At 34.1% G+C, this 15,302-nt stretch overlaps 1 protein-coding gene across 1 annotated transcript in view; it reads right to left on the bottom strand.

Annotated features, from left to right (window-relative positions):
* Positions 1-942: 942 nt before the first annotated feature.
* IL1RAPL1 (interleukin 1 receptor accessory protein like 1) overlaps positions 943-15,302 on the bottom strand; it is a 1,306,826-nt gene continuing 1,292,466 nt past the window's right edge. Inside the window, exons 10-11 of the mRNA XM_074323621.2 lie at positions 14,101-14,271; positions 943-13,657 (exon numbers count right to left, since the gene is read on the bottom strand). Coding sequence (XP_074179722.1) covers positions 12,939-13,657; positions 14,101-14,271 — 890 coding nt within the window. The 3' untranslated portion in view covers positions 943-12,938. The remainder of the gene's footprint in view (positions 13,658-14,100; positions 14,272-15,302) is intronic.

Genomic DNA, 15,302 nt, shown 5'->3' with positions numbered 1-15,302 from the left:
GGTGCTCAAAATATAGAAAATAACTGTACATCATTAAGAAGTAGCAATACTTACCATAGATATAGGAACATCTGTGATAAACCATAAATTAGGCTTTCATTTGCATGCCCTTGATCTCTTGGAAGAAATCTTTCACGAACTTAAAAAAAAAAATTCTGTATTAGTCCATCACTTTTTCCACATCCCACAAATAGTACTACAGGTATGATAACTCATGTCTAAAAAAATGTGATTCTTTTTTTGGTTTTCTTGTCACAAGTCTTGTCAAAAAGACAGTACTTGTGACAGTAAAGAAGGCTTATTTTCAGTTTCTACATTTTTTTCTTAACTAGGAAGAGTAATAGAACCTCCCTAAAACCAATTATTGGATAATATTTATAAAAGCATATAGAAAAATCCACACATCGTACCCGGGACTATTGTTTTCTTAAGTGATATAGCCTCTCATTTTCATCTTCAAGAAACATTTTTAGCCTTATGAGACTCCTCAGCCCCTAAATCAATTCACAGTGACATTTATCATAAGATTTCAAAGCAGAATATCTAACTAAATATAGGTGCATTAGAGGGAGATTATAGATACACATATAATTTCCCTATATATAATGCATATATAAATATTAACCAGTACACCATTTTTGTAAACATGTTCTTCCTCAAAAGTCTTATAACATGTTTAGGCCAAGACATACATTTACCAATAGGTATGCATAGAACTTCTTATAAATTCAAGAACTTTCTTCATACATTAGTTTTGATGTGCTAAATATTTAATAAGAAGTATTGGGGTACTATTAGCTTGTCTTATTGTTCTTGATGTTAGAAAATAAATATAATTTTAGACTGAAGCATGAAGAACAAAAATTTTTCTAAAGACAAAACACTTTTTAATTTTTTTTATAATGATTATAAGTTCATGGATTGAATGGCAAACCACATCGGTAATTATTTCCAGCACTATACTCACAAAAAATGGATCTTCACTACTGTTTTCAGTATCTACTAGTATTGATTAAAAGAAGTTTGCATACGCAACTTATTCACATTGCTTTATTTTTGTGTTGTTGTTGTTGTTGGTATTGTTCAGTTCACAAAAAAAAGTATTTCAAGTCATCATATCCTCGCATTTAACCAGCAAAAGAGTAATCTTGAAAGAAAACATTTGACAAACTGGACACATACCCTGTTTATTTTCTCCGAAATTGCACTCCATAAAGCAAATCCATTTTTTAAAACTTTCCCAGTATTATACAAAAATATTCTTGTGCAAGTAATAAATTTATCTTTAAACATCCAACTTTTTTGAAATTTAAAGCAGTCACACCAAAAGTTATCATTGTTAGTTTTTAATCTAAACATAGAACATCTTGTGCTTTTATACAAACTGCTGTTATCATGTGCTCATAGACTCCTTACATTGATCTGGCAAATATACTCTGCCATTATGTATTAAGTTATGTAAAAAAGCATAGTCAGTGCAGAACTTGCCTATTTTTAAACGATGTTCTTTAACCATCCTCATCTATATTTGTTTATATATATATAACTTCTTTTAGGAAAAAATTTAAGGCAAGTGCAATCAAAATTACAAAATCACTATCTCTATTACTAACATATGCAGCATTCATATTTAGTGAGTGATCTCTTCCCCTCTTAAAAATGAAAGCACAAAATGCTGAGTATGTTATACTTGATACACTTGGTTATAGAGTCTTACCTATAAGCCATAGTTAACATCTTTAGAGATATCAACACAAATGTCTACTTCTGTAATGCTACGCCAGCAGGAATCTCTGCTATCCTCTTCCTATAACTTCTCATTGCATGTCCAGTTTTCTCATGAAAATACACAGCAAGTTATTTAGATGCCCATTTGAAGATGACTACGAATATGAGGTCGCCTCATAGCACAGAATATTTAAAGTGCAGTATTCATAAGATAGTCAGTTGTAAATTTACTTAATTCTGTTATGTTTTCGTTTCATTTCAGCGATGGCACAGATTCTGTAAAGTAAGAGAAAACTAAAAAGAAATCTTATCAGTAACTGTGTTTCTAAAGTTAGGCTTTGCTGAGGACATGTTATTTGCTAAGGACATAATTTAAATGGAATCTGAAAAAATAAGTTATTTCACAGCCCTGAAAAAATAAAATCGACTGAAAGATAGGAAACCCATGGTAATAACTTTGGTGCTTTCACAAGCTTTTCTTATGATAGTTGCTGAGTGCAATACCTCCCCATTTTTTATAAATAAATAATTCAGGGCTACCACATAATGGAAAAAGGGAGAAATGGAAACAATCACAGAATTTTTATGGGAAAAGCAAGAATGAACTGACTTTCTCCTTTAAGATAAAATGCATGTCCTTAAAGAAAAGTTAGTTGAACAGAAATCTGGGTATTTTTAGTTTCTGCAAAAATGATTAATTGGGTAGTATCCCGATAGAGGGCAATATCATGGAAACATATAACTATTTATTTATGTAGCACATACCTGGGGTGCCAAAAACATGTATACACATGACTTGTATTCATCTTTTGTTATCAGTATATATTGAGTATTACAATTTTAATACAGTTTTTTCCTTTCTTCAAACGTGTATACATGTTTTTGGCACCCTCTGTATATTTTGATTAAGCTTATTTTAATGCATTGTTAGTGCATGTTTTTTAATGAAAGTGCACACACATTACACATACATGCACATGTAATTTACACACTAAATGCTTCACATGGTCAAAGTTTTCTGTTTTGCACTGTTGCTGTCCAGAGTACATTCTGAAAATACATCACGCTCAATTAGTACATTGTGTCCTTCAGGTGAGTGTAGAAATAAAAAAAAGGCTATATTTCACTCAATAAAATTCTACTGTTGAATATTATTTTTTGGATGTTCTAGTGTTATAAAACCCTAGATGGTAAGAGGGCCTACATTGACTGTGGAAGTAACTAGAACATGAGTGGAAAAACTTAAACTAATTCTCTAGAAACCCTTTGATGTGGCTACTGCACAAAGAATGTATAAGAATATTTTCTCTCAACTAACAGGAGCCATGTCCTTGAAATATGCACTTAGGATCAGTGACGTGATTAGTTATGAGAATCAGACATCAAATAAGATATTTGTCTTAGGAAACAAAAGCTAGCAACCTCATCATTGGCAGTCATTCCTGACATAACAAGGGACGTAAAGGTCAACATTAGTCCAGTGAGATAAATCTATGTGGCTAGAAATACATTGTCAGAATAAGTGTGAAATAAAGAACCAACTGGTTTGTCATTGTTGTGTAGGTTGTTATTTTGCTGAAATAATGCAAGATGAGGCATTTAACTTATCATCTTACATAAAATTAACTAAATTTATTGGCACTGCATGAATATAGCGTGGACTTTGTCATTCACTAGAATAGATTTCCCCACATTACATGATCATAAGCATTTCCTGTTATTCAGTTGTGTTAGAGTGTGAGCCAGTTATCTATGCCATTAACAAATGCTACAAGTGAGTCTTACATTAGAGGACATTTGGAAAAATCTTCTTTGGAGTTCATCTTTTGATGAGGAAAAATAATTAATTCCAACTAATTAAAAATTTTGGTATTGATATTTATTTTCATGACCACTACCTTTGGCATCCCTCTCTAATTTTGCTATTTTTCTTCCTTAACAGAAACAGAAGTGACCATAGACCTATATTCTCTTGGAAGGTGTGTTCTTAGTGAATACGACTTTTAATTAGCTTTTGTTCCTATGATAGTGCAATTACTTTTTTGAAGTCATATATTTCATGACAAAGTTGGACTCGGTTTTCTTGACTAGACCTTTTTTCCCCCTTGTTTCCCAGATATTCTCAAATAAGGTGTAATTGTCTATATAGTTCATTTTTTCCCCCCCAGGACTTCTTCATCGTGAGTTCTGATGAACAAATTGGGAGGAGTTGTTTAAAAAGGAAGACCCAGTTCATGCTGACATTCATCCTCTGCAAACTTTAATTTTGTATTCCAAAGAGTGACAGCAGTTATAATGACAGAAACAACAAACCCTATACCTGTGCTTGTCAAAGAGTGGTCTGCGAGCATCCACATTTAAATCACCTGGGAAGCTTGTTAAGTAAATAGATTCTGGGCGCCCCCCCTCCAGTGCATTTGAATTTCCATTCTTAACAAGACTTCCAGGCAATTCTTCTAAAGCCTAAAATTTGAGATCCACCTGTTTTGTTTTCAACTCTGGCTGTCTCTTATAGAATCACCTGCAGTGTTTATTTAAAAAAAATAATAAAATGAACAATAGGGACAAACCCCAAACCAGTTTCTTCCGAGTTTATGAGACTTTGGAGATTTTCCAACCTTCCCAGGTGATTCTAAGTACACGTAGGTTTTAGAACTATTACGAGTAGGCCCATTAGAAGGATGCTATGAAAGAAGTATTTCACTTCTCATCACACCTTTATGTCACAGTATCAAGAATGCCAAAAATCATAATTTCTCTTCATACATTATAATGTTTAGCAATCAATTTCTCATTTTATTTTATAAAAGCATGCTGAGAAATAATTCTTTGTTCAGCCTGAGACCACCTAAGAACGGATTTTCAGAGTCCAGTTTTCCTTCCAAGTTCATAATTGTATAAGCAGTTCTTTGTCAAGGATGATAGAACTGAGATATTTCATCGTTTAATTTAAACCAGGTATTGATTTTCATAATCTTACAGTTCTTTTTGTTGTTTATGTAGGTTTTTTGCATGTTCTTCTTGGGGCTGTTTTGCCTTTTATTAGTTTTTTCCCCCCAGAAGTTAGAAGTTTGACTGCTTCAGCAGTATTTCCATAATCCACTCATTCGTGAACAGTCTTGATGACTTTTGCCATATATCAACTTTCCTAGACTATTTACCTATGTTTTTATTTAAATCATGTATGTATATATCATTTTATCAAATAAGCAGAACTAGAAATAGTATCCATAAAGTCAAGTTTAATGTAGTACTTAAGTTTTTTTTTTTTTTAAATCCTAACACATTTTAAATATATAACTATTGAAATAAAAACCTCCTTTGGTGTACCATCTAAAACCAATTGACATATCACTGGGATAAAAAAATCCTTAATTTGGGCAAAAAGTTGGCAAAACTATTGGTCAAATTTAGATGTTCTCTACCCTTCAGAACTTTACCCTGCCCTCCTCCACACACATCAGTATTACTGTGCATTAAATGTTGATTGAAAATTTGAGCTTAATCAAGGAAATTGTTTGAATGACTCTTATAGGCCATATACAAAAACTAAAAATACCACAGCAGCAAGTACTTGGGTCACTGCTATTTTAATTCTCTGAATATTTGCCTCATTTTCTGTTTTTATTTTTCCAGTACGTATAGATGTGATATCAACTAGGAAACTTCTAGAAATAAGTTGTTTCATTAGTATCAATCTTTTAACCACCTGTCAATAATATGAATGTAATTGAAAGTTCCTGAGTTATGTGTGTGTGTGAGGTACACCAATAGTCCCAAATTGCTCTTCAAATAGAGAGTTCACTCTTGATATTTTTAATAATGGGTCAGATCCTATGCTTCACAATTTAAAATACAATGTGGAAATTATACACTGAGTCATAATCCATATAACATTTTACTTTTTCAGTAGAAGTTATTTTTTCACATTGAAAAACTCTACTGAGGTAGAAATGACTTTACAAAATTTTAAATATATTAATTACTTTGAAATACAACCTAAACTAACCTTATGGTTTTTTTTTTTAAACATTCCTTCCATTTTCATAATGATTTTGCTCTGCTTCATCTTTGATAAGTGTTTATTAAAAGGTTGTTCTAAGATATGAATTCTACCTAAACAACCCATTCATTCTAAGAAGTTTATGGTTGTTCACTTGTTATGCTTGGGATGGAAAGACTTACCACCATTCCCCTCCCCCCAAAATAAATACTGTTTATTTATTTTTAACATAAAATGAAAAGTAAGGCCCAAATCATTTCCCTTTTGGAATGACTGTGCACAACAAGTAAATGCAAAAAGAGTAGAAAAGTAAGATGATTAAAGATCTCGGTCACTTTAAAATACTACCTGAGGGGACTTTATTTTAAGGTCGTTATGTGAGTAGTACCTTAAAAAGAAAGGAATAAAATACCTGGGGCTCAAGAAGTAAGGGAGGGCGGCCAGATGGCTCAGTTGGTTAGAGCGGGAGCTCTCAACAAGGTTGCCGGTTCAATTCCCGCATGGGATGGTGGGCTGTGTCCCCTGCAACTAAAGATTGAAAACAGTGACTGGACTTGGAGCTGAGCTGCACCCCCCCCAACTAGATTGAAGGACAACAACTTGGAGCTGATGGGCCCTGGAGAAACACACTGTTCCCCAATATTCCGCAATAAAAATTTTTTTTTGAAAAAGGGAGAGAGAAACAGCAAAGAGGACTCACATGTTATAATGCCTTTCATTTCTTCCTCTCAAAGAATTTTATGAAATAAATGAGGGGAAAATGCAGACTTCAACATTAAAAAGATAATTAACGTGATAATAAAGTGATCAAGTTTGTGATTCAAACCTCTCCATAATCCAGTAGTGAAGAAAACAAGAGGGCTTGTAAGTGGACTTTTTAGCAAAGTTTTTCTTTTTGTTCAGCCAATTGGACATTTCTTAAGTCCCTTTCTTCACACTCATAATAGGAATTAAATCTAAGAGTTGTAAGCTTATACAGACATATATAGAGAGGGAAAGAAAAGTATCACAAGAGTTACCAAATCAACGAAGGTACTTACATATGTTCCAATAACACATTATTTAATTTATTTTCATCTATGATCAGGTAGAAACCAGAAGAAACATTTGTAGCTTAATAAATAATTTAATTTCTTGAATTTCTATGTAACATATAAATTTGTTTTTACAGGATATATAGAGAGCATACTCATAGAGAGCAACAGACTTATGAAACAACTATAAAACACAAATTATAATTCAATTTTAAACTTTCTCATTTTTACACTTGTATTTGTCTATTTTCCTATTGCTAGTCAAAGCAAAACCAAATATATAATTGTAAGTATTCTAAGAAAAAAAGGAGCGCCTCCATCACCTACACGAGTTACATACATTCTAGATTGTACAAAATCAAAGAGGGTAGGCAAAACTAAAGGGAAACACTATGTAAAATGCACTTTTTACTGACTGTTGAACATATCTGAGAGTGTCTGAGTTTAAAATTTGACTTGAACACCAGCAGAAGAAAATGACTATATTCACTTTCCTATTTGAGAACCCTCAAACTCTGAAAATGTAAAAGTTTTTACAATTTAATAGTAGATTATATGAACATATCTCCACTACTTTGGTGGAAAAAACACACTAAGGATTCTAGTTACCAGGAGCATGTGCTGCAAAGAATATGGACAACTGTCCATGTATTCTAACATAAAGATGTCTTCATCCCAGTGAGAATTAACCTAAAACACTCACATCTGATCTCCCCAAATTTAGTCTCTCATTGACTAGTAAGGATAGATCCAATTTACTTTGCCACATGTTCATGCACAATGTAATATGTCATTTTACATTAAGTCTTTTTTTTTTTAATGACCAGCATGCCCTTTGAAACTTAAGGTTATCTGGACTATGAAGATTGAAATTTACACAACATCAATATTACATGTAGTAGTCTCAAGTCCATGTGCAGTGTCGGTTTCTATTCATTTAGTTGTGGGGGGAATACAGTGTAATGACCTAGAGTGATTGCCTTTGTTAGAAAAAGAATACTTTTCAGGCTGTGGAACCTGGGGATGCATCAATGAAGGTAGTGAATGGTAGAAAAACAATAGTGTCTTACTTGACTCACTTTAATGAACAATTCAGAAACATGAGTTTGTCAGCAGACTCACAGACTATTCAGAGGAACATTACCAAAGGGCAGAAGGAAATTTTTCTTTTATATATCTTGTGTCTGTAATGGAGAGATGTTTTGTATTCTGAGCCTGGAAGGAAGAAATGATACTCAATGGAAGATTAGAGCTGAGTTCCTTCTTTTTAGTCTGGGCATTTTCTATGAATCTGACTGAAGTTTAATGATGACAAAACATGTGAGATTAGGATTAAGATTATCATTCTCCTTTACTCCAATTTAGGTCTTGCAGCTCCTTGTATCTTAATTATTAACATAGCACAAACTTTCACAGTGTTCCTAATCCCGAGTGAAAAGTGAAATTTAAATAACCACCTCACTGCAGTTTATTCTCAAAATTCTTCATATTGCCCCAAAGTCATATCATCAGTTCTGAAACCAGCAAAAGCACAATTGCTGAAAACCAAGTATATAACCAATTCTAAATCTTGGCATAAGAAAACTGGGTCCCTTTGGAAAAGCATGTCAAATGGTTGTTTCTTCTACTCTTATACTAAATTAATTCTTCTTAATTTTGTAGGAAATATGATTAAACCCAAATCATAAAGAAGTTTAATGAAATAAGACAGCATGCCAAATTACATGATTTCACATTCCCCCCAACTATCTTTTGAGTAAATTAAGAAATGAGTAAACTATCATAGTAACAAGAAGTCAATCCTCATTTATCTGAGCCTGAATTACTTATCATCATACAAAGTTTTTCCTCACTATAAACCAAGTCTCCCATAAGTCGTGTCATGTTGGAAGACGAACTGTCTTGGTTTGTTAAAAGAACAATAAGCATCCCCTGAATTTTCATGAATGAAGGTGAGGAATCGTAGCCATATCAGTTCTGCAAGGTGTGGTTTATCTCAATGTCAGTTTCTAAGAATATGCTCTAAATCCAAACATCAATAGCTTTGCAGGTGATGGATGTCTTAGAGACTCATATTGAGGAAAACATAATTTTGCTCACATCCAAAATTTTGTCTAGAATTTCAAGGACTTATTGTTTTCTTTAATTCTTTTTATAGACTCCAGGGGTCCCTGAACCCAAGGTTAAGGTCTATTGTTAAGGATAATCAAAATTTGACTGTTGGGTACTTTCTTTGCTCAGAAAAATAAAATGGAAAGGGTTCGTGATAAGGCAAGAAATAGCTCTGCTTCCTTTGACAAGCTTCTCCTTTTAGGGAACTCAGTTGCATCATCATCTCTTTGCAATAACTGTATATATTGTTAAGAGAAATCTTCAGTAATAGGTAATATGTGTCTGTAGGTAGGATTTCTAACCCATTTAATAATATTTCACCTCTCTTAATCAACTATGACAATAATGGGAATAATGACCAAGCAAGTTCAGATTAGAGACAATAAAGGAGTTTCCTCTTCCATGTCTGTGTATTCTCTTAGTTCTTCCATTCAGTCATTTCATTAGTACAAGACCAATAGCCTCTTTTGAATTTCAATAAGCTTTCTTTTGGGACTAAAGACCTAAACTTAAAAAATATAGAAATTAAGCACAATATAAAAAATGCTTCTTGGAAAAAGGAGAAGTAGGATATCATTCCAGAATCAGAAAATAATTTACCAATGTATGAATTAATGTTTTCCTAGAAATGATGATTTTAACTTACATAAATGGTGTCTGTCAAAGTTAACAACTATTCTAGGATAAATAAAACTTACTTAGCATTTAGAGGTTGGCTGTCAGTTAACATTCTCTCTTGTTATGAAACACTAAATAATAGAGTAATAAGGAAGAAACCAGTATCTAGATATTTAAGATTAAGTTGATAGGGTTCTAATACATATATTATAAAGAAAGTAATAAACACAAAATGGTTGACTGAACAATCAAGTGTTCAGATATAGAAATATAGTAGGTTCAGGTCTCTTAACTCATTGTGTCTTGGATTTATTTCATAGAATTGATCTAAATTTAAATCAGCTGGCTGCACGAGATACAAATTTCTTCTCTGCCCATAGGAGACCTAAGGGATGGATTACAAATTAAATTATCAAAGATTTGAGCACCAGTATAAAGGGTAGGACGCTCATAGGCAGCAAGTAGAAGTTACATTAAAGAACCAGATGAACTCTTGAATCCATAATGTGTCACTCGGAGCCTGAGCAGTGATGGATGAAAAACAGGCAATATCAAACATCACATACGTCCAAGTCCAGAAGCCCATTCTCTCCCTCAGCTTGGCTAACATATTCACACTTTCAGCTGTGTTTTTACAGCTAGAATATTATTATCCCCCATAGCCCCCACCAAAAAAAGAGAAGGATGAAACCTAAGCACTAGGGAAAATACATTTTTTTCCTTTTTATTGTGAGTTCTAACATAACTTTTGTTAAACATAGAGCACGTGATCACGTGACAGTTTCCTTCATTGTTCTCACATGGAGCTGATAGAGGAATACTTGGGAGGAATGTTTCTCAAGCCATAGGTAGCTTCTTCTCTATTTATTTCATTTTTTAAAAATATGACAAAGCATTAGAGGAAAAAAAAGTTTCTTAAACTGTGATAGTATCAAATATTTCCCATCAATCCCTGCCTCATGCTATTCAAAGTGCTTAAATCTACACAAAAAATAGAACAAAAAATGTACTCCCAAGACAGCTAAATTAACATCTATAGATGCCTAAAATATGACTGTGGTCTGATAATTTCCTCTACATTTATTCCACACTTCCATCGTGCACTTAAAAAAATAAAAAATATCAAAAAATGAAGTAAATCAGGCCATTGCTATGTTTTCAATTTTCTAAACACTGGGGGAGTCTGGAGTCCGGTCCAATGAGGATCACTGCCACCAGTCCCTGACAGATGTCCATAGTACAAAGTAAACAATGGCCTTCTTGGATTCTGAAAATAACCCAACATGCAAAGCTGACCTTAAAGTTTATGTGTCCTTGCAGCTTCAGTTCTGGTTTGTGAAAAAGTGTCACAGGTCCAAGGGGAGCACGGGAATAAAGAACAGATTGTAGAGAAGGACCCAGGCGAGTTGTCAGGGAAATAAACATTTTTTTTAAGCAAATAAAAATCAATGCACATCCCACGGCTCCTTTACATTGTCACACAAATACTGAGACATTTGCATTGTTACAAAATTCTTATACTCATCTCTCGTACATTTGCAATTCACTTTTCCCTCCCCAATGATCTCTATTGAAGTTTACACTGTTTGGGGGCCAACTCTCACCTTGGTATTGTGACCAAAATTATAGAATCGTTTTCTATTATGGTGGTAGGAATAAACCAAAAATACAATAGTCACTACACGAGCCCACAGACGATGACTGGAATGGAAGTTCCTATAAGAATCACTGAAGTAATGTGTAAGTTCTATTACCAGCGTTTCTATCACATTGATTTTTGTAAACTAAAAGCTACTTGGGTAATATTTCCCTTTAACAATTTTGCCCTCTGCAAGTTCCTTTACAACTGATTTTGCATCATCTTCAATGTAAATATGTATTAGTTGATTATGTCACTGATTTCAAACGTAAAGCTATATGGTAGGGATGAATTTCCTGGGAGCATCAGCTTTCTGTTTCTGAAAGATAGAATTATACAGTTAAAATAAAAGTAATTCTTTATACAGCAAAATTAATTATTTCAAACACTTTCTCACCTAATTTAAAAACTATTTTGCGTAAATAATGTTTATTTTGAAAATACTGATTGCTGTAGGTTTGACCTCCTGAGTTCTTAAACACTTTGATATTAATAAGTGTTGTTTACATTCACAAACTGAAAACAAACACTTGATTCTGAATGTAGCATTGAAAATTAAATATAGTGAATTAACATTTAAATACAAGGAGACCCCATAATAAGTTTCACAGATTGGTTCTGACTCTAGAAAATAACATTTTGTATAATACAAGGTGACAAAACATATTTGATGACAAATCCTGTTCTTCCCTTTGGTTTGGAAGCCTTCAACGTAAATTGCATTTTGACTTGTGTTGATTCACCCTTTTGAGTTAACTTGCCTGGCATTTGCACATAATCTCATTTGCAGAAAAAATATATAGAGAAAAGAGGAAGTAGAATATTAAACAAAAACAGCCACAAACACATTCATGCCTTTCCAGGAAGTGATCAAATATAGGACTTGATTTTTTTAGTGTTTTTTTTTGTGTGTTTTTTTGTGTTTTTTTTTTTTTGTTTCTTTTGTTTTGTTGTATGTTTATATATATATATATATATTTATATATATTTATATAAGGGTACATGAACTCATTTAAAAAACGGAAACAATACTCTCTCCCCCATTTTCATACCCTCGATCTTCTCTTCTTAGCATTCTGTAGTAGTCACTGTCAAGTGACTAGCACACTTTTGGGTCTGGAGTGTATTCTGACGAGCAGTGAATTAAATGTTAAGACAGTTAGACCCACCCTCACCCCTCCTTAGAGTTTACACATCATGCCCCCATTAGAAGGGTAGAGGTGGGGAATGAGGCGGGACAAGGAAGAGATTCAGGGCTCTGATTGGCAGGGCCCTCCTATGAACAAGTGTTCTCATCTTTCCCCTCCCCCCCAAATGGCAATGCTGGTATTCGTTGCACTGCTCTCTGAAGGCCCACATGGCCCTGCTGATCCTAGGCAGAACCCAAGAGAGGATCCGGTGCTCCTTGTCCCTTTGGATAGATTTGTCCAAGCACCCCAAGGAAATGTTGAAAGCAAAACAAAATCAAGAAAAGGAAATAAAACCCATTCTAAAACTAAACTAATGAAGCAAAAAAGGGTTTTCTATCTATACATAAGTCTCTTCTTTAAAAAAATGTAAATTTACAAATTCCAATGACATATAAAACAAAGTCCAAAAAATGTAATGGATAAGAGACATGGTAAAACAGGAACACTGATGCTACAAAGAAATTGCAAAAAACATATGTACAAGACCCTGTTTTTCCTCGTGTTCTAGAGATTGTGATGCATGTTTGTAACAGCAGCAGTCGAGGATTTAGTTCCAGGCACTGGACTGCAGATTCTACTCAAGCTCCCGGGACAGGGTGTCCCTTGCTTTTCTGTCACCAAATCACACTGGATATACTGGTCTCCCTTGGCAACAGCGGCAGGATGGCACTGTTTGTGTGGGCCTCATCTGGATTCTGCTCCCTGCTAGATTTTGTCTGTGGCCGCTGCCCATTGATGAGTGTCATAGGGATGTTACAGTAGGTATGCTGATTTCCTATGGAGGTGAGAGGCAGGGTGCCGGTAGGAGGTACGTCATACTCATAGCTTCGGTAGTAGTGTTTCTGACGCATTTGTGAATGGTACGTGTTGTGAAAGGTGGAACGGAGATCTGGATGGGCAGTGGCTAGAGCTGTGGAGGTGGCCGCAGCCATGGAAATGGCCGAGACAGTCTGCAGCTCCCCAAAAGGCCCCTGCTCACTAACATCTAAAGCCTGCTCATGTGTAATGGGTTCTATCCTCTTAAAAGGCATTTCATATTGTAAACGTTTCCAGAACTTAGAGTTCAACTTGTTGCATTTTGGTCCATGCCATTTAATAACCGTCAGGAGCTTGATGGTGTGCTTCAGGGCCTCCACCTCCTGGTAGTTCATAATTCCTCGTAGTTCACTGCATTCAATTAGTATCACTTTAATTTCTCCAGTCACAAGCATGTTTCGAAGTCTGGTCTCCAGCTCAAAGATGCTCCAGCCCCTTCTGACTACATAATTTGGGGTCATGACAATAATCAGCCGCTTGCTTTGATCTACACACCTTGCTACATCTTCAATGTACGCTACAAAAGAGAAAAGGGTTTATCAGAATGAAAAAAAAAATTGAACATGTGGTCCAGAAAGCCCTGGTAGATTCTCTTTCATATATTAGTGTTTGTTGGGTAACATCTTGAGAAGATGAAAATAGCCAATGATCACTCTGAATAGAATGTGGGCTTTGCTTCTTTTAACGTTAGAAATAGTTTTTTCCAGGTACAAATCTCTCATTTGTTTTCTTTAAATGCCAAGGTTAATAAAATGAGATGCTTTAAAAACAATGGAAGTAGCTTCTCAGAGGTATCAACAATTAAGGTTCACATGAACACATAATGACATTCCTTTCTTGAGAAACTGACAGATACAATTTTTGAAGTAAAGAACCAAAAGTTAAAATTTTGTCTAAAAAGTGATGACTACACAGATAGACACAAGAATATGCACATTCTCGACTGAAATATTAACTTACTTCCAGTTGGGATTAAATCTCTATCTGGTATAAACAACTTATATCCATAGTGCTTTTCAAGCATATCAGGTAGGATTTCAAGAGCAAAGCGTTCTTCTTCCCCAGTCTCTTGATTCCACTGGTCAGGATCCACTTTGGTGTATGATAAGTATGCATCATAATCTTTATTGTCTGTCAAAAACATTACAAAATTGAAGTCACTACTTTACAAAGAAAACAATAGGACATGAAAATATTCACTTCTTGACATAAACATCTCCAAAGGTCCCACTTCCGGGAGACCAAAGAAAGAAGCCTTCATTAGTTTTCAGTAAGAAGTCATTAATGTCAAATATTCTGGCACTAATTTGGAGGTATAAGTGGTCAGATTTTCATTTTGTTTTTGTTGTAAAGGCAGCAGGAGAAAAATCAATGAAAATAGCAATAAAATGTTCACTTCCAACATTTTTGATTGCTTATAAAAGCTGTATATTTGGATACATGTGCTTACTCTAAATAATTATACAGCAGTTAACTAATCCTGCCTTTAGTCTTTCACCCTGTTGAAAGAAAAAAAAGAGAAAACTGCACCTGCCTTGACCACGGAAGAATGGTTTTTAGAATGTGTGAACTGTACTGATTTTCTGTTGGGGAGAAAATAAAACCAAACTTGGAATAATTAATTTTTTACTGGGAGTCGGATCTTGGATTTTGGGACTGAGGATATTACACTGAATTTTTATAGAAAAACATATTACTTTACTGATCTTCATGTATCTTACATGTAAAATACTGCCAAATTATTTTTCGTCATGTTAATCAGTTTGACCATAATAATTGAAAATGACAATATAAATGAATGAAACTTCGTTCTAAAATCTGTTTCTTTCCACATTCTTCCCCCACCCCTTAAAGAAAAACTCTTAAAATATTTGAGGACCACTATCATGGTCACCATTATCTTAATTTTTTTGACGTATGCATCCCAAATTTCTCACTTGTTTCTAAGAACAAGAAGTCATTTATCTTCTGTATAGTCTCGCATTCATCAATTTTCTTTTCAGAATGTGATATCAGTATTCATAATTCACCTCAGCTCTAAATATTGTCATTATGCTGAGTCTGCCAATATAACATCCTTAGCTCTCTTTTGTGTTTCCCTGATGATTGTCAGTATATTACTCTATTATTAGATCAAGTTGGATTGAAACACTCCTAAACTT

The sequence above is a fragment of the Rhinolophus sinicus genome, chromosome 18 (genome assembly GCF_057876585.1).
Source record: "Rhinolophus sinicus isolate RSI-liver-muscle chromosome 18, RSI-T2T, whole genome shotgun sequence".
Lineage (NCBI taxonomy): Eukaryota > Metazoa > Chordata > Mammalia > Chiroptera > Rhinolophidae > Rhinolophus > Rhinolophus sinicus.
This window is presented reverse-complemented; position numbering and strand designations above follow the sequence as displayed.